This window comes from Anser brachyrhynchus, assembly GCF_964034855.1.
Source record: "Anser brachyrhynchus genome assembly, chromosome: 20".
In the NCBI taxonomy this organism is placed as follows: Eukaryota; Metazoa; Chordata; class Aves; order Anseriformes; family Anatidae; genus Anser; species Anser brachyrhynchus.
Genome location: NC_137713.1, coordinates 3,973,661 through 3,996,095, shown reverse-complemented (window position 1 = coordinate 3,996,095; position 22,435 = coordinate 3,973,661). Strand labels below are relative to the sequence as shown.

Genomic DNA, 22,435 nt, shown 5'->3' with positions numbered 1-22,435 from the left:
GACGTTGGTGGCCCCCGCGTGCTGGGGTGCCAGGGGAGGTGCTGCTTTGTGCCCACAGGCAGGAGCATGGCCACAGCTCTTTTTGGGGGAGGAAACATCATTTTTCACATCTGCACTCTGCTAAGTGGAGAGGGATATGGTAGGAAGGGCTGGCAACCTGCACCCATCCCTCGTCCCTGTCCCCAGCGCTCTGATCCCAAATTCAGTACTTTTAGGGATGGCATTTGTTGAGACAGAGTGACTGCGATGAAACGTGCCTGGTATGTGGGAGGCCAGTAATGGAGTTTATCAGCAGAATGCTTTCAGCTGCCTACTCAATTGCTGTTTAGGAGTGGAGACGTTTGTATAAAAATCCACCCTTTCTTTTTTGAATGCTCATCGGAAAAGCTCGGTTCCTGAAACAACAGAATTCCCTTTGTTTTCCGTGGTTGTTTTGGAAGCTGCCTCACATGTATGGCAGGCAGTGATCATACCTGCAGGGCTACAAGCAGAGCAGACAGACGAGTGATGTTTCTTGCTGCAAGCCCTAATTTTTGAATTACGAGCAAGATATGGAGAGTGCCAACATGGGAAGGGACCTGGGACACAAAAACGGCGGAAAATCCTCACACTGCCCAGCGGCTGTGTGCTGACTGCCTCGAATGGTTTCCTTGCAGCTACTTGAAACCGGACGAGGACAAGAAGTCGAAGCATAAGACGGCAGTGAAGAAGAAAACACTGAACCCCGAATTCAATGAGGTGGGTTTTTGCTGCTCATGGTTCTCACCTGAGGGGCTTTTCTCAGTGCTGTGACTTAAAAGAGAAAATAAAACACCCCAGCCACTGCAGGAGGAGAGGGAGTCGAGCTCCCCGCGGGGAATGGCGCTGCCGGCGCTGGGCCCTGCGTGGGCTCAGCCTGAAGGCGCCTGCTCTCCCCACAGGAGTTCTGCTACGAGATAAAGCACGGCGACCTGGCCAAAAAAACCTTGGAAGTCACCGTGTGGGACTACGACATCGGGAAATCGAACGACTTCATAGGTGAGCTGGGCATCCAGAAACGCTGGGTGTGTTCCTGCGATCTCGGCTAAGCGGCATTGCCCCCCTGCCCTGGCTGCCTTTTTCACTCCCCAATTCTCCCTGCGGGGTGGGATGGCCGGCGTGTCCTGGTGTGTCCCGGTGTGCCCTGGTGTGTCCTGGTGTGCCTCGCACGCTGGTGCCCACCCACCTCTCCTCTCTGTCTCTCCCAAGGTGGAGTCGTGCTGGGAATTAATGCCAAAGGCGAGAGGCTGAAGCACTGGTTCGACTGCCTGAAAAACAAGGACAAGAAAATCGAGCGCTGGCACACGCTAACGAACGAGCTGCCAGGGGCCGTCCTCAGCGACTGAGTGCCCCGCGGACTGCTCGCCTCCACGGCGTCGGGCGGAGGGGAGCGAGGCACTGCTGCGAGGGAGAGGGGACATCCCGCGCCGTGCCGCGGGGACACGCATCCAAGGGAGCAAGGCAGAGGCCCCTCGCTGTGCTCGGCGGGTCCCGGCCCCTAAGGCTTTTCCAGAATGCCTCTCAGCACCCTTACACGCACACACACATGCTCACGAGCATGCAAATGCATAAACACACACACACACACACACACACTCAACACACACCTGCATGCACTACAGTTCTGACTCCTCTCCTAACTCGTCGCTGTACTGACTTACCTTCCTGCTGCCTTGCAATTCAGTGGCAAAAATGAATGCATCAGTCTTCGTTCGTGTATCTAATATGAGCAAAAGGCGTCACTAAAACATGGAACTATTTTATCCAGGCGATATTGCCATATTTCTGGTGGTTTGTCAGTCTCTGTGGTTTGGGCCTAAACAGTCTTTTATGCATTTAAAGCTCCTCCGTCGGAATGATTGTGTTCTCTGATAACCTAGGAAGACTGTTTGCTTCTCTTCCAGAAATGTGCTTGTCTTCTCCGATCACCCGTGTGAGTCAGCCGGCAGGCTGAGGGGCTGAGCGCCTCTGCAGCCCCCCACAAACCCCCCAGGGGCAGCTCCAGCCCCGGCCGCCTCCCCGGGAGACGGCATGGGGAGTGAAAGCAGGGAATAAAACAACAACGCCAAGCAGGGCAGCCCCGGGCTGTGCCAGCTGCTCCTCTCCCCACGTGCCGCTTCCCGGGAGTTTCAGCCCCGCTGCTTTTCCAGGAAAGCTGGCTTTTAGGCTGGACTTTTCTCACTTTCCCCTTTATCTCCTTTCCCAGTGCATGCCATTGCATAGGAGCCAGGCAGTTTCCACCACAAGCTGCCTGTGCGCTACAAGCCGAGCCTGCTCCTGGGGGTGCTCAGCGCGGGCACAGCCGCCAGCTCACCCAGTTTGCTGCAGCATGCATGGTCTGGCCCAGATTCCTGCATACGGCACAGGAATACCAGGCCTGAACTGTGTACGGCACCAGGTCTGAGCTGTCCTCCGCATCCCGCCCTGCCGGCTCTCGTGCAAAACCCAACGAGGCACCGACGGGTGAAAACTTTCTGCGAAATGCTGCACCTTGCCAGAAATTTCTGAAGCCTTTAAACTGCGACTCCTTCGGAAGAGCTGCTGTGCCGTTCGGTCTCAATCTCTTACCTACAGCTTCTGAGCCGTGTATCCGTGTGTGCGTGTGCGCGTGGGTGTTGACAACTTTTGGAAAGCAATCAGACCTCCGTTTACTTTTCCAAGTTCCGACAGTGTTACACCTTGTTTGATATGGGGGGGGGGAAATGTTCATAGGGTCTTTTTTAATAACTTAATATTTGTAATGCGTTCTACAGATATGCATGGATTTTATTTGAATGCCAGCAGCGTGTCCACGAGGATGCTCCAGGTGATTTGCCGCTGCTCCAGCACCGCGATGCCCAGGGGCTGATTTCGGGGTGCTGAGCCCCTGGGGGTGTGGGAGCACCTGCCTGCAAAGTTGTCAGCAGTAAGCGACGGGTTCAAGCGCATGTCGCTGTGAAACTGGCTTATGGCTGCGGGGGAGCAGGACGTGGGGGTTCATCACTTTGCACCGAAGCCTTTTCTAAGCGGACTGTCCGTGCATCCCAGCTGCATGCAGAGCGGTGGTCGTCGCGCCAGCCTTGTGACATGTTTGATACCGATGTTTTGCTACAATGTGAAGGCTGCAGAAATTGTCCTTACCTGCATCCTAAAGGAATTTTGTATTTCAGCATTATCTGTGTACTTTTGGTCAGATTTGTTAATATTTATAACGAGAACCCGAAATAAAAAGGGGGAAAAAAAAAAAAAAAGGAGGTGCTGGAGGTGCAGCTTTCAAGTCTCCCCGTGGCCATACCGTGGTGGTGTCACATCGCGTGCCCCCAGTCCCCCTGTGTTTTGCATTCCTGGGCACTGAGGACATTTTTCTTGCTGCAAACCCAAAGTTTTTAGACTGGCGTATGGGGAGCTGCTGAGGCTCGTTCTGCTGTCAAACCCTGCACCCACGCTGTCCCCACTGCCACCAGGCCCCTGATCCACCCCAAAAGTGCTGGGAGGTTTGCATGGGGACTGTCAAGGAGAGGGGATTAGGCAAGGATTAAACACAAAATCTGGCATTTGGAGTTTCCATTAACTTTGCATCACTCAAAGGCGCTGCATCAGCAGAAGGGCGTTAGGGACAATTCATTTTTCCATCGCAGACGCTGGTCACCGTGTTCCCAGTGCGTGCGGTAAAACCCTGTGGTTCTGGCTGTCCGGCCACAGCTGGGGTCCCGCCAGTGCCTCAGATGCCCGGGGGTCTCCCAGGGGCAGAACCTGTGATTTCTGGCCCAAATACGCACGAGTACAGCCCGGCATCGCTTCCCTCAATTGCTGGCTGTGAGTATGGGGCCAGAGCCGTCAGCCAGGCGTGGTTGCGCACACGTACACAGGTGCACAGCATTTGCTCGTGCACCTGGAACTTTACAAATGTGCACACCTACGTAATTACTTGTTGGTGTCCTGCGCCCCACGTGCTGCTGCCGCCTGCATGGGGCACAGCACAGAGTTACGTGCACGTGTGTGTGTGTGTGTGTGTGCATGAGATGCACTTTTATACATCATAATGCTACAGTATTATAATACGTAACTATAAATGGCAATACTATAGTATTATAATACATATATGTGTGTCTACAAATACATCTATACATGGAGAGCTATATAAATATATAGATGTATGCATACATATGTATAGATGTGTATACAATTTTTATATATACTATATTATATAATTTATTAATATATATGTTAAATATATATATTATATATTATATACTCTGTATATATATACACACTACAGATATAAGTATCTCCCTAACCCCCATATATATAACTACACATTCATCCTTTTGTCTATTATAGTATTATCATAAATAAAATATCTAATTGTTGTATTTCTACATATATTTTATTTATAATTTAGACATCTCTTCCCTGTATATAATAAATATATGCATGCATGTATATATATATGCATTCATATATTACATGTACTTTTTACATTTGTTTTCTATATAGTTTAACATGCATATATATGTATAAAATATTTATATACAATAGATTATGAAAGCATATAGTACATATATATTATCTATATACAGATATAAAATATAGAGCTATACATACAGATATATGTACAGATATAGATATCTATCTGTATATGTATCTATATACAGATATATAATATATATCTGTATATATTATAAGTATATATATATAATATAACATATATATATATAATTATAGAGAACTATAGATATAGGTAGCATGCTCTCTCAGACTGTCTCCACATACATGCATATAGAAATATACATATATATTTATTCATGTGTATGTGCATGTATATGTGGCTGTGTTACCACTGGGGCACTCACGTAACAAAATCTATCTACTCAATTAAATGAGGCAGCAGGCAGTCATCAGGTTTTTTGTTTAAGTCACTCTTTATCCCCCTGGAATACAGAGCTGATTATAAAAAGGGGAGGGAGGGCAAACCATTCAGATTAAGAAAAAAGCTTAAGGTGTTTCAAAACAGAGCTCCTCTGAGGCTTTATAAAGAGGGCTGGGGGCTTCTGGGGAGGGTGAGCTACGCGGGCTTCTCCGGTGCTGGTGCTCCAGGAAGGACCGATGTCCCCCAGCAGCTCCCAGGCACCCCCCAGCAATGGGACCCCGGGGCCTTTCGACGGCCCCCAGTGGCCCCACCAGGCCCCGCGGAGCATGTACACGTCGGTGGCCGTGCTGATGGGCGTCGTGGTGGTCTGCGCCTCGGTCGTGAACGGGCTGGTCATCGTGGTTTCCATCCGGTACAAGAAGCTCCGGTCCCCCCTGAACTACATCCTGGTGAACCTGGCCCTGGCCGACCTGCTGGTGACGCTCTGCGACAGCTCCGTCAGCCTCTCCAACAACATCAACGGCTTCTTCGTGTTCGGCAGACGGATGTGTGAGCTGGAGGGCTTCATGGTCTCCCTGACAGGTAAGGGCACGAGCCTTGAGGCCTGCCTCGGCCTTGGGCTGGGGCCGCGGCATTGAGCAAAGCTGTGTCCTGCAGAGCTCCGGGGATCGCAGCAGCTCACTGGGTCTCCTACAGGCAACACCTTACGTCCTCACAGCCACCCCTTCCATAAGGAAAAATCAGACACGACCCCTCCTCCTGTCTGCAGGCATCGTGGGGCTGTGGTCGCTGGCCATCCTGGCGCTGGAGCGGTACGTTGTGGTCTGCAGGCCCCTGGGAGACTTTCGGTTCCAGCACCGGCACGCCGTGGGCGGCTGCGCCTTCACGTGGAGCTGGTCGCTGCTGTGGACCACCCCGCCGCTGCTGGGCTGGAGCAGCTACGTGCCCGAAGGTAGGGGAGGTGGGCTTCGGGGGTACCCAGTGCCACGTTGTCACCTCTGTGTTTGCCGTTTGCAAGCGTGGGGTGGCTGGAGAGCACAGGGGGCTTGTGCGGGGAGCTTGTCTGGAAACCTGAGAGGTGCTTGGGAGAAAAAGGATCACTCAGGGGAAAGAGCTCTTTTGGAGCCTGTTACTGGAAGTCTTTTCATGTTAAGTTTGTTCTAGATTTGTTTCAAATCTCGTTTGTTCCAGGGCTGAGGACCTCGTGTGGGCCCAACTGGTACACGGGCGGCAGCAACAACAACAGCTACATCTTGGCCCTGTTCGTCGCCTGCTTTGTGCTGCCCCTCGGCCTGATCCTCTTCTCCTACACCAACCTGCTCGTGACCCTGCGAGCGGTGAGTGCTGCGGGGCCTCTGTTCACGGCCACCCAGGATCCCATGTTTAAGTACTGGGCCTGCAGTTCTGCAGGGGTTTTGTAGGTTCAGTACGGAGAGGCAATTCCTCACTGACAGGCGAGTTAACTTATTCCTGACAAGTCCCATTGCCATCGGGATGAAGAACCTGTGGCAGGTTTTGTGACCAGGTGCTCCCCCTTATTTTAAACAAGCACTGGACATGGGGATGGTGCTGCCACCAAACCTCGCTCCAGCTGCTTGGCTTCGGGAGCACAAAACCTTAGTTAAAGCCCCCTTGTCCCCCGATTTCAGTGCTCCCAGGGCTGGACGTGCTGGTGGGAGGGGGCAAACAAGCAGGTTATTCACAACTCCCCACAGGCTGCGGCCCAGCAGAAGGAAGCCAACACCACGCAGCAGGCAGAGAGGGAAGTGACACGAATGGTGGTCGTGATGGTGATGGCCTTCCTCATCTGCTGGCTGCCCTACACCACGTTTGCCCTGGTGGTGGCCACCAACAAGGACATCAGCATCCAGCCGGCTCTCGCCTCCTTGCCCTCCTACTTCTCCAAGACAGCCACCGTGTACAACCCCATCATCTATGTCTTCATGAACAAGCAGGTGAGAACGCCATTAGCTAACAAACACAACTTCACTGGAGCTTCTGGGTAATGACTTAGGGGGCCTATAAAATGGGGAGGGACCATCCATCCCACCTGGAAGCCTAGGCCCACCTGACCCAGGAGGTGCTGTACAAGCAGGAAGGGCGTTAGAATAAAACGGGAAGGGAGGGAGCAGCCTCCTAGCCCAAACACAAGCTCATTTTCTGCTTCCATAATTTTATGGAGCAAAGCAACTTGGTTTTAGATCGCAAACTGCTCATTCACACACAGGGCACACAGAATGCAACTTCTGTAGTCAATAAACTGCCAGCATCTGCCAAGAGTTGGGCTGGCAATAAATCCCGATCTGACCCAAACCCTAACAGGCTGCGGGGTGCCCTCCCCACCGCCTCTGCCTGATGCCCTGCGGCAGACACCAGCTGCCATCCCAACAAGTAACCTTCCTTCTTCCCCTGCCCAGTTTCAGAGCTGCCTGCTGAAAATGCTGTGCTGCGGTCACCGTCCCCGGGGGACAGGAAGAACCATGCCAGAGACACCCGGGCCCTGCGCAGGCGTCGCTATGAACAAGGTGACGCCGTCACACCGTGTGTGACCACTGCCTGCTCCTACCTGCAGAAATGTCAGCACAGCCTCATCAACACAGGCACGCAGAAAGGCTGGGGAGCAGCGCGGTTCAAGGGGACCCAGCAGTCCTCACCCTGCTCCCCGGAGCAACCCCCATTGCCTTCTCCTGCCGTGGGATAAAGTGCAAGCCTTTATTTCACCCCTCCCTTCCAGACCCTCCCCTCGGGGGCTCAGGAGTCTTTTAAGGATAAAACATGGCAACAACTTTTCCTCCATGCAGAAAATCACAAGTTACTCTTCGGCCCTGGAGTTCAGCCAAAGGCTCTCCAGCTTTATCTGGCACCTGCAGAGTGTGCCAGAGGCCGGAGCCGTCTGTTTGCTGTCCCTGCACAGACCGAGTCCTATCTGCATGGCCTGAGCTTGCTGTGAAGTGTTAGGTCACGTTGGAAAAATCATGCAGGTATGTTTAGGTGCAGACTGAATTAATAAACGTTGGAAAATGTTTACAAGATCAGCTTTGTCTGTTTTACTAGCTGGTAAAGAGTCTCACAGCACAAGACACCATTTGCTGATCTCCTTCCACCATTTTCCACAGCTTTTGCTGTTGGTGCAAAGCCATGAATGGGGTTAGAAGGGAGCAACGTTGATGGCTGCTCACCTCAGCGAAGTCATTCCCTCACTAGCATGCAGTCCATGTCTTGATAAGCAGAAAGACGATTTGGATCCGCACACATTATGATGATAAAACCTTGGGGACCAAGGTTTTTCCTCCCCGAGTCCCAGCCCCCAAAATAATAATTAAAAATAAATAAATAAATAAAACAAGTCCCGCGTGATGATACAAGGGAGCTGAGGATTCAGCTGCTGCTTAGCAAATGAGCATTTGCTTTTTTCCTTGCATACCTTCACTTGATGACCTTACTGCATGCAGGGTTCTGCAAGGGCCTCCGAAGAAATAAAACACCTGCAGGCCAGACCGTGGTGGCAGGGGGCCAGGACACCCGTCCTCACCCAATCTCCATCCCTGTTTCTTGACTTTCCTCTCTCCCCTTTTCTGCATGCAAAACTGCTCACAGGCTAACGCCTTAGAGAGGAATTAGAACAGCTCAGTATCACTGTTTTAATTTAATTAATTGGCCTCTCATTCTTGGGGAGGCTGAAAAGCAGCATTAGATGGGCCCCCTCTGATCTCTTCTGCTGTCTTTCACTGGTCCTTGTTTAATTCTTCCTGTTAATTACAGCTTTTGCGTCCATGCTTTATGTTATTAGGGTGATTTACATTCACTCCAAACGTAATTCTGGAAAAGTACAAGCAGCTGAACAACTGAGATCTCCAACTGCTGTGTTCTGGCCTCGATAAGGAGAGCAGACAAGCTATGGGCTACGAGAAAGGCTCTCTACCAACAGAAATATTAACTTTCCACATTAAGATTAAAAAGAGATAGAAAAATGGTTCACAGTCTGCTCACCATTTGGTTTGATAGATAAAATAGAGAAAGAAATCCAAGAAGCTGATTTCACATGTTGCAAGCCAAAGTGATTTTTAATTATGTGCATGTAAAAACTCACGTGCTTGCTCCACTCCACCGCACTGCTGCAGACCAGCAAGTTTAATGACTTTTTTCTTTATTTCATCAAGGCTCTGACACATAACAAAACCACACAGACATTGCCCAAAGTGATCACACATAAAACCTGTGGTTTAACTTTTGCATGCGTCATTATTGTGTGTTTTTCACAAAATCTGCAATACAACATTAGTCTTTCCTTAGCCCTTCGCCTATGTAAAACAGGACCTTGTTCCAGCAGCATGTATGAAGAGTATGATGTTCCTCTGCCTGTGGGGAGGATGCAGAACTCGCACACATGTGGGGAACTGTATACCTGTGGTTGATATGAGCCCAGATTAGAAAATCTGGAACTTCTGCCTGGAATTGTGTAATGTGCAAAAGTGAACACTCTTTGCCATGCACTGACAACAGTTCTTAACCCACGAAATCTCCTTGCTGCTGGTGATTCTGCTCTATCACTACCCTGACGTAACTAAATGGATGAAAGACTTCTTTATTTTTTCTTGATCTCTTCTGAGGAAAGCCCTCTCGAGTGTCCCAGTTTGCAGCATCTGCCCTGGAGCAAGCTCTACATCAGTAGCTAGTTGTACACATAACTGGATGATCAGAAGTAACAACAACAAATAAAAACCAGAAGAACCAAATGACAGCGCATCAAGCTTAGAAACTTTTATTAGTGTCATTAAACCCAATTAATTAACAGTTACAGATAGGCAGAACAAGGATGGAAAAGCAACACATGGTACACGCAAGTACACGAAGGCAGCTAAAATTCCGCTGTCTGTTCAACAGGGATAAGGACAACCGTTACACATCCTGCACCTGAACAGTATTAAAAAGTTGCTGTGCCCATCAAAAGCCTGATCCAAAACTCAATTAGAGGGATTTTTTTTTTTTTTGGATGAGGCCTACCAAAACTGTAGTTTAATTAAACAGTATGTATCTTAGTAATGCTAACCAGAAATAACTTCGCATATTCTTGTCTGACAGGGAACGTATTGGTGCAGTTGCAACCTCGGAAAGAACACTATCTTTTTCTCATTAACTTTCTGCACAGCAATTAATCCCCTTAATCAGTCAAATCAGCTCAACTCTAGATCACAAAAGCACTAAGAGAAAACAAGAAATTACCCTTGTTAAATTTAATGAGCAAGGAAAAACATACACCACATGGGCTGTAGCACAGCGCTCCACACTTCAGCACGGAAAAATTAAATGAGAGCCTGAGCAGTGAAAACAGCCCACAGAATCACAATCATTTTGTCTGTAACACTGAAAACTGCGTAATACAACACATTCTTTTGCTTAGGAAAGCATACATATACAGAGAAAGAGAAGAAAACACATAGCAGCTTATTAAGTGGTGTTAGATTCCAAAAACTGATCAGTTTTGGAGTATTACTGATACAATCTTCATATCAAAACAGCATCAGCTGCATTACAAAGTAAAGGATTAAGATTTTTTTCAGTACTTGCGGCTGCAGCTAAATGAAGAGTGAGCATTCAAAGTCTTTTTGGCCAAAAAGGTTTGCAGTTCATGGGCAGTGTACTGTACCAGCTGCAGTAAACAGTTGAGATATTACAATTTTTTCCACTGTCCATTCTAATCATGTAGGACAGCTGCTCTGATCCAAAACAATTATCCTGTAGGGAAAAAAAAAAGTAAAAAATAGTTTAAAAGAGTTACACAGTTGTTTGTTCCTTATATCAAGCTGTACAAGTTGAAGAGAATGGAATTTTATATTGCAGCTCTTGCCTCCTGGGCATGGAAGACAAGAAATGTATCTCATGCAGAGAGAGAATACATAAATTTCTGCAGAAAGCCCAATTTATTTCATGGAGATGCTCACCTAAATGGAGAAAGTGAAGACAGCTGTTTCTGTAAGCGGAATTTTTGATCTTCAGGGTGTGTATCTAAACAAAAACAAACAAAAAAAAGCATGTTAATTCAACTCAAAACCAAAAACATACACAGCCACAACACTTCAAAGAGAATGCTCTGGTTTTGTCAGCATGCTGAATTGAGCGCTACAGATCCCTTTGGCTAGATCCATCAAGTTGCACTTGAAACCAGCCTGAACTCTGTTGCTCTGCTGGGTCTACTACACAGGAACCTCTTTGTGATGAGAAAACATCGTTTTCAAAGCCTGAAGCATGCTCCTACCATCCTAGTAATTTTAGAAGTCTGATGGAAAATAGGGTCATATATGCTAATGCTGTGCAAAGAACAAGCATTACCACGTTACCTCTAGAACTCTGAGTGTAAAAGTTACCACCAACATTTCCTAAACTAACAATCTGGGACATTTCAAACTTTGGGTGCCTAACTAGCAACTTAAACACTGATGATGAAGAGCTGATTGCTATAGAAGTGTTAAATGCTCACAACGTTGAAGGATAGTTTTCTTTAAATCATTTTGTGCTACACATTAAAAAATCACTTCTTCCTGAAAATCAAAGTCTACTGTCTTTTTCTTCCCGGAAGAAAGGGCAGTTCTTTCGTATTTTCTGCAAAGCAGTAAACGCACATTAATGTAAATACAACATCCTCTTCCTTTAAGAAGAAACATCTTTAATTGATAAATGCTGAACAATGGTAACCTCTTACTTTAGCTGCAGAACACCAGTCAGCTTTGACAGTCCCTAATGGAGATGTGGACTGAAGTACAGGAATGCAGGCTTTTTTTTTTTTTAATTTAAATCAAGTGAAACACAAAAGTGTTTTTTTGTTATCTTATTTCCTTTATGCAGTTCTTTGTATTCTAACCAGGAGGCAGCTCACCTTGTTAACCAAAAATTATCTTATATAAAAAACGGAAACTTTGGCCAAAAAGAGAAGATATTTCTACTGCTTAAGGAGTTGTTCACGTGTTTTCATCATCACATTAACTTCTTGAATTTTAGACACTAACTCCCTCCCATATGTCCTGACCGAAACATTAATATAAAAACACAGCTGTGTCACAGACAACACAGCTGTGTCACAGGCACCATAGCAGCATGTTACAGAGGAACTATTTACACAGATCTAAAAAGCTAAGTTCCTTAAACCTGCTTGCAGAAAGATACCTTGGCTGCCAACCTATGTAAAATCCCTTCATCCCTCAAATAGTCCTAGAACAGAGGAAGCGCTTTCATTTCAGTTTGTGCCTTCCTCTCTGCTTCCAGTTTCTATTGGAGGAAAGCCAGGAGAGACTAGACAGAGACAGATGTTTAAGGGATTTGATGGCATTAGCATACGCATCACAGGTACATACCAAACCATAGCGATAATAACTCCAAGTCCTTACAACAGCGTGAAGCCGTTAGGTGCCTAAGCCAGAGAGGCTGAAGACTAAATGGGACACAGAGGCGGCAATACCAGCTTTGGAGAGGTCAGTAGAGGAAACTGCTCTCTCACTACAAGACATACCCTCTGCAGCTCCAGCAAATGGTCCAGAATACAAAGCAATAAAAAACCCAAAGTTTTCAAGGGTCTCTGAAAAGATTAAGAACAGCTTCCTCTCTTTGAAAAATCACAGGGTAGAAACAGCACCCGGATGGGGCGAAAACGGAGAAATGCAAAACACTACTCTGTGCAAGCTCGACAAATCCAGTGCTAAAAACATAAATGAAATACTGCCCATCCCAGCATCCAGCAGCTTTACAGATGAAGAGGACCTTCTGAACTCCCTGCACAGCCTTCTGGCTCGCTGCTTCCGGTCCCAGCTCCACCTTCCTCTACTCCCTTCTTCCTTCCAAGATCTTCTGGATCTTTCAGGCTTGCAGCCCTTAAATGACAGAATTTTATCATTCCTTTTTTTTTTTTTTTTTTTTGTATTTTCTTTTAGAGAAGATGAATACAGAGTACTAAAATAGAAGCCACTGGAGATACCAGATGCTTTTTTACTTTTACCCTGACCTGTAATGGGCATCTGCCCCACCAACCTCTGAACAATCACTCCCCACCAAGTCTACAGATGTGCTTTACCTTCACATCCATAAGCAGGCTCCAATGATTCCTTGTGTGCATTACATAAAAGCAGTTTGACTATGAGTGTGAATGGGCTTTGGATTGAGCCACTTATGAACACAGCTATATATACACACTGCAGGAATCAGACTGCCCTATCAGCAAAATCCTCCTGATTATCATGACAGTTTGCCTTCTATATTAAAAAATCCTGATGCTGAACACAAGACTATCTTGTGTTCCTTAGTAAGATATATGTTAAGAATGACTTATGACTGCTCACTGGCATTTACTGTGGAGCTGTTCAGAGTTTAAAGCTCTTATCTTTGGTTCTAAGAGGAAAAAAAGTTATTTGGGCTATGCATTTTTTTCTTAAAATGATGTAGATACAATGCCTGCCATTTTCTTCATTTCTTTCTGTGTGGCCAAGCACACTGGCTTTCTCGAACTCTTCTTTAAAGATTTTTTTTTCCTAAAGATCTTTCATGATTTTATTCTCTTAATATACATTCTTCTCATTACCTCAGAAAATCTACCGTTCTGGCAAATTATCTCAAATTTCTGTAAAAATGATGCACTTCCTTGCCTGTTTGAAGCATTTACTTTTCAACTACAGGAAACTGCCTGATATTCTTTGCCCTCCAATTTAATACTGAAAGTTCTGAATGATGCCTCCAAGTGGAGCTCCCCAAAACATTACTGTCTGAAGAATGACACTCCATTTCCTGAAGTCCCACATAGGTCTGTATACAGAAGATAAACAAGAAACTTGTGAACAAAATATCAATTATCAGCTAACCCAAAGGCATGTCCCTGAGGTTGTTCTTGGATTTCCTCATCTGCAGGAACAGCATGGAGAATTCTTTCTAAAATGTCGTCAAGAGTGGAGTGAGCCCTGTTGAATAAAAGGTTTTAAATGAATGCTGGCAAGTTTAATACTATCCATTCTGAAAGAAAACAGTAGAAGTGATCACAGTTCTTAGGAGAGTTGACTTAATGTAAGCATTGAATGTTCTAAACGTTTGTAATTCAAAGCTAAATATGCCATTATCATTGTCTTTTTCTTACCTTTCTGTTTCCTCTGCTAAATTAAATGCCTCCTTAGTCAATACACTATGATCTCTCTTCTCATTTTGCTCAATTTCTTTTTTTGTGTCTCTGTCTTCCGTTTTAATTTGACCAGCAACTATTGACATAAACAGAAAGAATTTAATAGCAAAGTTACGAAAGGAAGATACTAAATAAATTGTGGTTTTATTCACTGCACTTGGGAAACTTTCAGTTGTCTACTTTTTAATTTTTCTTTCCTCAGTCATCTGATCTTCTACCAATTAAGTTCGCATTATCTACAGTCATAGGCGGCCAATAGCAAGACCTAGATAAATATTTTACTGTAACACATTTTTAGATTCAGAAGAGTGAACATTTTGCTTCGTACTAAAATGAAAAATGCATGTGGACATTAATCTTTAATCTCTTGCCTTACAATCCAAGATATTGAAGAAAAATCAAAAGAAAACCTGTGGATGTTAGCTTTGTTACCCTACTTAGCAAAATCCAATGATATTCCCCCCCCCACCCCAAGACTTATCTCACTAAGTTCTCTTCTCTACAGCATGTGAATATATTCAGCCACCTTCTGCTAAGCTATGATAAGCAGGAAGCAGTAGGCTGTCACAAAAATGGAGTCTGAAATAGCTGTACTTTATGCAAATACAACAAAACCACAGTGATTGAACAGCAAGCAATACAGGCTGCTGCATTCCTTGCCACCTAAAAACAAGATACTCCTATGAATAAAGTCACAGTAGCTTCTATCCTTTTGGTAACAATTTTAAATGGGAAAAGATCTAACAAAGCTGTAGGGTAACACAAATAAGTGCCAGTATTATTCTCAAGTGACTATACTGTTTAGCTTTTTTACAGACTAACTCATATTTTGCCCTTTTAAAAAAAATACAAAAAACTGCTCTTCACTTTCTGACTCATTGGAAACAAATGCAGAGTCTATAAAGATTTATGTTTTCTGCTCCTCTGACTTTACTTGCTGTACATCTAAAAATGATTCCCACTTACTACTATTTGCAGTTTCAGAAGCACAAAGATTTACCGCTGCTATCTTTGGTACCTTTATAACAGAACAGGAAACATAACACTGATTACCCCAAGAGATGCTATTTTCTGACATCACGAGATCAGAAGCACTATTTCATGATGGTGAATATGAAACATAAGTGGTTCGTGTGTACTGGCTACTTTCAACTCAACCGCCCTTTCAGAGCGGAAACTTCAGCTCTATTTTACATCCGCTGCTCACCATCTATACTTTTGTGGGTTTCATCACTTACGTTTGAACGCAGCATATGTTACAGTGGCATAACGAAAGTAGAAGATTAATTCTGATAGTTCAAATCTGCAAGCCTTCCATAACAGATCTCTGCAGACTTTAGAGAGGTGAACGCACAGAGAAAGACAGCAAACACTGCTGCAGGAGGTACTGTTTGTGAAAACACTGCGTATCATCTTATCGAGAAAGGGGGAACCCTCTCAAATTTCTGCTGAATTTTCCAAGATAGCAACCACAAATACAAAAAAAAAAAGCTGAAAATTAAGTTTTTCAAAGTATTAACTTTTCAAAGTATTCAAGTTATTTTGCAGCAAAGTTACTTTCCATTTGTAATCTCTATGTTAGGACTATTATCAACTAACCATTTATTTGCACTCCATGGTCAAATAATCCCTTCTCTTCAAACTCTTGAGTGATGGAATCTTGCTGCTTTAAATACTCTGTTAAAAACAGCATATTTCCTTACATCTATAAAATTCAAAGTACCACTTTCTTTATCCACCCAAAACTCCATGAAAACTCTTACATAATCTATAGTTAGTCTGTATGTTAATCTTACAAATTGTCTCTGGCCATTACGTATTCAGTTGGTGACAGACTCCACAGCCCTGTTTTGGTGAATAAGGTAATAAAAAGATTAGAATTGTCTACATGCTTCATTTCTAAAAGAGCACAGGACCTATATACATTTAATTATCCTTCTGTCTGGTGTTTGTTTAGGAAGTTCACTGCTGATTAACCAAGAGAAAATTTTCTGTAACCCATACCAGTAAAAATAATGAAAGATTTTTACTCTGTGTTCTGGCTCAAGACGTATATGATTAAAAAAATAAATGTATATCATTGAAACTAAGCTCTGCAAAAATACCTGACGGATGCAGCTACTCAGCTGGCATTGCTTTTAATGAAGAACATGCAGAGCTCCACGACACCTTTGAAAACTTCAGTCTACACAAAACTCATCTCAGAGTTAAATACATCTATACTCAATAAGCTAACTGCTGTCGCCAGCATTAACTAACCATTATATGAAAGGCAGAAACTTCAAGGACTAACTTAAATAACTGCCAGTTATTCAAGCTGTTGATGCCTAACTTCCTATTCATTGACCTGACTGCAACTAATTTGGAAGCTCTTGTGTATTTCAGTAGTGAATGATTTGGGAGAAATCCTGATTGTGTACTGAAGTACTGTACTGTCCTTGGCTTTAAAACACAGCTGGCAAGTCTCATACCATTTTGGATGAAGTGTCTCTTACCAATGTCATCCAGCAGCTCTTGGGCTGGTGGAGGGAGATCATCAATGAAGTGGTTAGGTGCCTGTGACAGTGCTGAGAGAGAGGAAAAAAAAGTTTAGTTAATTAGCAGTGATTAATTCTTAATAACTGTGATATAAGCTTAGAGTATGACAGTATTTTGCTGACGTATATCATTTATCAATCTCCATGAGCCTGGCTCATTCACTTTTTATGAAATATCCTTAAGTATCATCAGAATGGAAAAATCAGAGCTAGACTTGCACATACAGCTCTCAATTTTGCATTGCAAGTTTTAGGCCAATAATATTTACACGGCAAACGGAGATTTATTAGAGATCAGAGATCTTAGCCTGCAGATGCAAACACAGAATTTGCAACTCAAGAATCACTAACAATACAAAATTGTATGCAAAGTTTTTTATCCCTACAAAGAGATGCCCAGAAAAAAAATAGTAAGCAAAACTGCTTTTCAAATCTGTTTATCCATTTTTTATCACTCTAATTGGGCTGGGGAGTGGCTTAAGAGACTTACCAGATGCCTTCCCGGTGCTTCTCAAGGATGAAGCAACTACTGACAATCCATCCTGTGTAAGAGCATACAGAATGAAACACGAAAAGGTAAACTGAAGAACTGCTGTTTGCCAATCCTTGCCTTTAATACACTATGTCCAAAATGAGGTAAAGTGTTAATTAAAGTCTCACTTAAATTTTTAAATAAGCTCTTCAATGTGTTCAGAATATGGAAGAGGTAGCATCCAGGTAAGCCAGATGTGTCAGATTTTGCCTAGGCTGTTTTTCACTCATCTTTTCTTTGATCATTAAGATATCGTCAGCTACACACTCTTTATTCATTTCAACACTGTGTACAGACAATTGGACAGGAATTCTCTGAAAGGACAGTTCTGACATCTCTCGTTTTCCCACTCTGTTTTGAATCTTTAATTATTAAGGCCAGGTACATCTAGTTACCGAAAGAATCCCCCAAAAAATCAAGGATTTGTAATCAAAGGCAAGTCCTTCAAAAATGGAAATTGGTACTTCAAGCACTTGATCCTAGAAGAAAGTTTTAGACAAGGAAGTGACACATCCAAATCTCTCTACAGAGCCAGTCAAGGCAGCACTGTGCTGTTAATGGGTTTAATGAATTTTAACAGTCTGCTACGCAAGCCTAAAGACACAGCTGACCTGATGACACTGAATGCAGTTACTACTGTTCTGGTTGAACAAACTAATTTAATCTTTAAACGACAACCCCAACACTGAATAGGAAAAGCATAAAAGCAACTGTTCTATACGTAAGCTGCCTGGAAAAACAGCTAAGATAATGTTCTGTCTCCAGAACACCTTCAGTTCCAAAAATATTACCAGAAATCACTACAACAACCTTGAAAAACGTCAGCTCCAAAGACAGATAACGAAGTTGATAACATTATGCCACGTCTGCAGGCAATAAAAAGGACAAACACCTTCAATAATATAAGGGCTTTCTGAACATTTACTTGTATCCAAACTACTTGTAACTTTTTTCCTCATGGAATTGCTTATTTACACTCATTTATATTCCCCCAGTGAATTGTGATAATCCTTCAGTTTCACAAGAAAACTTGAATACACACACACAAAATTTGTTTTCACTCAAATCCCCACTTCCACAAAGTTAAAAACCTGGAGTTCACCAGTTCAGTTGTGAATTCTGAACCATTCAGATAAGCCACCTGCTGTAGACACAGAAGATCAACTCACCAACAAAACTCTTCCAACAAGAACACACCTTTCCTACCCAATCATTTTGCTGATACTTACCACTTTGGTATTGCAAGATTACTGGATCCAATGCTGAGAAGGCCAGGATAGGGCAGGCAAGGCCATTTTGACGGTTGTCAACATTTGCACAGGATTAGGTACAATGGGAAGCCCAACATTTGTGTAATTTGTGTAATTTCCTTCACTTACAGGCTCATTCAATCCAGATGAATGAACTTCTACAGGGGCAGAGGTATTTTCAGTGCTCCTTCCCTCTTCATAGGCTGTAGTGAATATCCTGGACACCGCAGAGGACACCTCTTGACAACCACAAGAGGAAGAATCCAAAGCTACTTCATGGCTGTGTCTGTATTTCTTAAAGGCTACTGATTTTTTTTCCTCTAGAATTAAAAAGAAAAAGAGAGAGATGGAGAGATGGTAGCAAAGCTAGAAAATTATTATCTTGGTCACATTTCAATGGAAGTAGGAAAAGGTTTCTTGCATTTGAAGAGGCACCTGAACTAGAAACTCTAAGATTATTGTCCATAAAATGATCTTTAAGCGAAGTCCAAACTGTTTGCCCAGGAGTTTCAACTCAGACATTATTTATGCAAAACTTTACTAAATGAGACTCCCATAGCAAACCAAATTAATGAAGTACAAAGAAAACAGAAGTGTTGCTTTAAGGGTAACAAATTAAAGCTCAACAAACTTTGAGATCATCTTATCAACAGTCTAAACATTAAGCGTTTTTTACATTGTCTTCAAAATACGAAGTTCTACACGTATTACTTCAATTTTAAAACAACTTCTGATCGACAAAGGCTAACGTAAGCATCAACTACCAAGTGATTATTTTTCACAGGCCTTTCAGATAGTTGTTTTGTCAGTCTGTAAACTCTCCTCTAGTTCTAGTGTCTTAAGAGATTGCTTTTAACCAGACAGGCTTTAACTACAAAGTTTTAACTATCCAGACGAAAACAATGAGATTTCAAACAACAGGTACAGCCTTTCTTATGATTACTTATTCCAAGCCTAACGTTTCTGTGCTGGCACTTAAATGAATGCAGTTTCCATGATTCGCATACACAGCTTTTACGTTAGGAAGTGTTGGCAGAAAGGTCTGACTTCTGGTGTAGAAGGTTTAAGCAATTCATTGGTCCTCCCTTCTTTTGTCGCTGCTGTTACCTGAGCTGAGTGGAGTGCTGACACTTGTGGGTGCATGACTCACTCTGGGTGTTCTACAATTTATATTCTTGTAGTAGTTCTCCTCCTCACAGGGAATACTTGACAAATCCTGAATATCTGTCACTGATCTGAAGTATTGAAAGATGTTCTGACAGTTAGAATAGCCAGTTATTACACTTGTGAATCACTAATTTCTGCTATTTTTAGGTTCTTTAAACTTTACTTTTGTTCAGTCTTATCTAGTTTTCCAGAAGGAAGCAAGACAATCACTTTGACAACTTCTCAAAGAGTTCTTCAAAGGCTAAAGAACAACATCTTCAATGATCTTGCAGAGACAGAAAAGGTTAATAGCATTCCTCTGCTTTACAGAATTTCTTCGTTTTAGTAACTTTTATAAAAGCAACCACAGGAAACTACCTCCAGAAAGGACAAGAACCTCAAATGTGAACCACTAGGAAGAAGACTGTATCCAAAGCCAAGGGAAAACCTTAAACATTTAACAAAAATTAAAAATCTCTTTAAAATAACATAAGGTCTGAGGAGCCTTTAAAAAAAAATTACACAGATAAGCTGAAACTGCTAAAGATCTGCACAAAAGTGATGTACGTTCAAGTAGCAAAAATGTCTGTTGGACTGGAATTATATTAAGCAAACCAATGCCATTTGCAGAAGATTACGTTATCCTCAGAAGACCATTAAATGATCATAAATTCGCTGTTACCAAGTCAGTGATTTCTATGCAAAACTTCCATTATCTGTGAAAAAAGCTAACTTTAATAGTTAAGTCACATACCTCTTGTGCACATTTTTCCTGAGAATATCTATATAGTATTTTTGTAATATAACTTATTTAACTACATACTAACAGTTGAATCTTCAAAATAATTTTGTTTCTTCTGTGTAGCGCACATGGGAGAGACAAGGAATAGTTAGAATGTTTAATAATATTATTATTATAAGAAGAATGTTACAGTAACACTGTAACATGAATAGGAACACCCAAATGACACTGCTTATTACTTATGAATATGAAAATATTTCAAACTAAGCTAAGGACAATTGTATGTGACACCTCTTTTATACCCATCTCCCAGCTTATCACGATAAAAATATACTTTCAACAACCCAAACAGGTTTCCACCTCTCAGCTTTAGTCTGTGTTATCTTCCTGTTTTGTATCAACATCGACCATTTACAATGGTAATGACCAACTTGCTGCAGTTTCAGCATAGAACAGTTTGTGGCTCTTACATATCTTTTTCTTTGGAGTCTTCCTGCGGCTCTCTTGATATCAATTCTTGGGCTGCTTCAACACTAGAGTGAGGGAAAAGGTCATATTCATTGATCTTGTCAGAAAAATTATGAAAATAAATGCATTTTCTTTCTTCTCTCATAATGTTTAAAGGATGACCTTCTCGCTCAGGTAGACAGCAGGTCATAATTTATTTATTTTTTTTGCTTAAAACCTTAGAAATTAGAGAGCAAGCTAGGAGAAAAGCACCATTTTAAGCACATTATGGATTTGTATCCAGTAAGAAGAAAACATCTAAACGACACGCGCAGTTTCATAACTAACGGAAGGTTGAAAGTTGAATAAAAATCTGCAGTTAAATAAAAACCTGCAAATATACATCACTATGTTGTTTTATCATCCTTTGATTAGTTGACATTGTAAACTATTCTCGTTACCTACCTTTACCTTTTACAATGGTAACTCATTTCCTCTAGGGGAGGGGAGAGAGTACAAAATACTGAGAAACAGTAAAAGCAGTTCTCACGCCCATGCTCTGGAGGAACCAAGCAGCTGCTCACTCTGGGGGACACAAAGCAAGCTGGCATCAGGGAGGCTAAGGGCTTTTAAGAAGCCTGAAAACCACTGCTGAAAGACCTTCAGGGCGCGGACTGTTTCTCTTTAAGACACAGCACTACCTGAAGCATGGGGTGGTGATTCTGGTGGGCATCTCTTCATACTGCTAGAACACAGAATTTACAAAGACATTGGACAGATAAACCATGTGTTTGGTGAATGAGACTGCAAGTCCCCAAGCATGGGCTACTGTTATCTGCAGGCAAGATGTAGTGAGCACGCTTGCATCAGACTCTTCCGAGGGAAGGAGAAAAAGCATGATCTTCATGCCACTTGAGCCCCAAAACCAAAGCAGAACAAAATTAAAACAGATGACAGAAGCCATAATTTCAATTACCTTTGCTCTGTTTAAAACTGATATACTGTTCAGTGTAAAAGGAACTGTAATCTAAATGACTTACTTTTCATATTTTACTCCCTCATTAAGCAACAAAAAAATATACTGAACACGGTAAAAAACAAAGCCCCATGACAGTCATGAAAGTCCTTTTAGGATTTTTTGGCAAGGAGCTATGACATGTAGATGATCATTAAAAAGACACCACTGGCACCTTATTTGAATATTATATATATGTGCAGAATTAATAAAGAGAACACACTTTATAACCTGATTTATGCTTGAAGTAACGATGAAAATAAGTTTATCTACCTGGCTACAGGCATATGGCTAAGCTGATTCACTCCTAGTGTGTTATTGCCAGAGTTCTGTGCTGCTGTGCCGCAGAATAATATTTTTCCTCCTGAATACAAATAACAAATGTTCCCTGTTATTGGGTTTTGCAAGTACAAAGGAAAGTGACATAACTCATTGAACAGGAAATTGCAACTTTATTAAATTTTTTAGTTCTTTTGACCTTTGTTGTTGTCAAGAGACAAATGTGCTTTAAAGATGCATTTTCATAAACATACCACAGCTGCCAGACAGTCAACCACTAACGCACCAGGGAATATCACAACATTTACACATTTGCGCTCAGAGAGGCAACAGACTAAAGCAAGGATCAAGATCGTTTCTCTGCTCTACACACAAAACTCAGCTCTTACAGTTTAAGCTCAAGACACTTACAGCAATAAGAATATTAATGTGTAAATGCAACTCTAACTCAGTTTCCAGCACCATT

At 43.0% G+C, this 22,435-nt stretch overlaps 3 protein-coding genes across 12 annotated transcripts in view; 2 read left to right on the top strand and 1 right to left on the bottom strand.

Moving 5' to 3' along the window:
- The window catches only part of DOC2B (double C2 domain beta), a 31,675-nt gene extending 28,427 nt beyond the window's left edge, over positions 1-3,248 (top strand). For both annotated transcript variants that reach the window (XM_080563369.1, XM_080563370.1), the window contains 3 exons: positions 657-738; positions 921-1,017; positions 1,228-3,248. In XM_080563369.1, the coding sequence (XP_080419495.1) occupies positions 657-738; positions 921-1,017; positions 1,228-1,364 (316 nt within the window). In that variant the 3' untranslated portion in view covers positions 1,365-3,248. The remainder of the gene's footprint in view (positions 1-656; positions 739-920; positions 1,018-1,227) is intronic.
- Positions 3,249-4,609: 1,361 nt separating this feature from the next.
- LOC308180808 (pinopsin) lies at positions 4,610-8,272 on the top strand. The gene is made up of 5 exons (XM_080563038.1): positions 4,610-5,449; positions 5,637-5,819; positions 6,059-6,204; positions 6,583-6,822; positions 7,285-8,272. Exons 1-5 carry the CDS (start codon positions 5,104-5,106, stop codon positions 7,414-7,416), a joined length of 1,047 nt encoding a protein of 348 aa, XP_080419164.1. The 5' UTR covers positions 4,610-5,103; the 3' UTR covers positions 7,417-8,272.
- Positions 8,273-9,615: 1,343 nt separating this feature from the next.
- Positions 9,616-22,435, bottom strand: part of TEX14 (testis expressed 14, intercellular bridge forming factor) — a gene marked incomplete at its 5' end in the record, with an annotated part of 28,687 nt that continues 15,867 nt past the window's right edge. For 4 of the 9 annotated variants that reach the window (XM_080563004.1, XM_080563000.1, XM_080563002.1 and 1 more), the window contains 12 exons: positions 9,616-10,603; positions 10,810-10,873; positions 12,620-12,729; positions 13,711-13,806; positions 13,980-14,097; positions 15,621-15,698; positions 16,517-16,588; positions 17,049-17,100; positions 18,470-18,660; positions 19,448-19,575; positions 20,699-20,761; positions 21,964-22,054. In XM_080563004.1, the coding sequence (XP_080419130.1) occupies positions 10,567-10,603; positions 10,810-10,873; positions 12,620-12,729; positions 13,711-13,806; positions 13,980-14,097; positions 15,621-15,698; positions 16,517-16,588; positions 17,049-17,100; positions 18,470-18,660; positions 19,448-19,575; positions 20,699-20,761; positions 21,964-22,054 (1,100 nt within the window). In that variant the 3' untranslated portion in view covers positions 9,616-10,566. Of the gene's footprint in view, positions 10,604-10,809; positions 10,874-12,581; positions 12,730-13,710; positions 13,807-13,979; positions 14,098-15,620; positions 15,699-15,784; positions 15,867-16,516; positions 16,589-17,048; positions 17,101-18,469; positions 18,661-19,447; positions 19,576-20,698; positions 20,762-21,963; positions 22,055-22,435 lie in introns of those variants that run through there. The other 5 variants (XR_013941185.1, XR_013941186.1, XM_080563003.1 and 2 more) reach the window with 5 other exon arrangements.

Excerpts from the sequence above, each read along its gene's own strand:
- LOC308180808 (XM_080563038.1), top strand. The coding sequence starts at position 5,104 with ATGTCCCCCAGCAGCTCCCAGGCACCCCCCAGCAATGGGACCCCGGGG. Across the intron at positions 5,450-5,636 it reads CTTCATGGTCTCCCTGACAG|GCATCGTGGGGCTGTGGTCG; the intron begins GTAAGGGCACGA and ends TCCTGTCTGCAG. Across the intron at positions 5,820-6,058 it reads GAGCAGCTACGTGCCCGAAG|GGCTGAGGACCTCGTGTGGG; the intron begins GTAGGGGAGGTG and ends CGTTTGTTCCAG.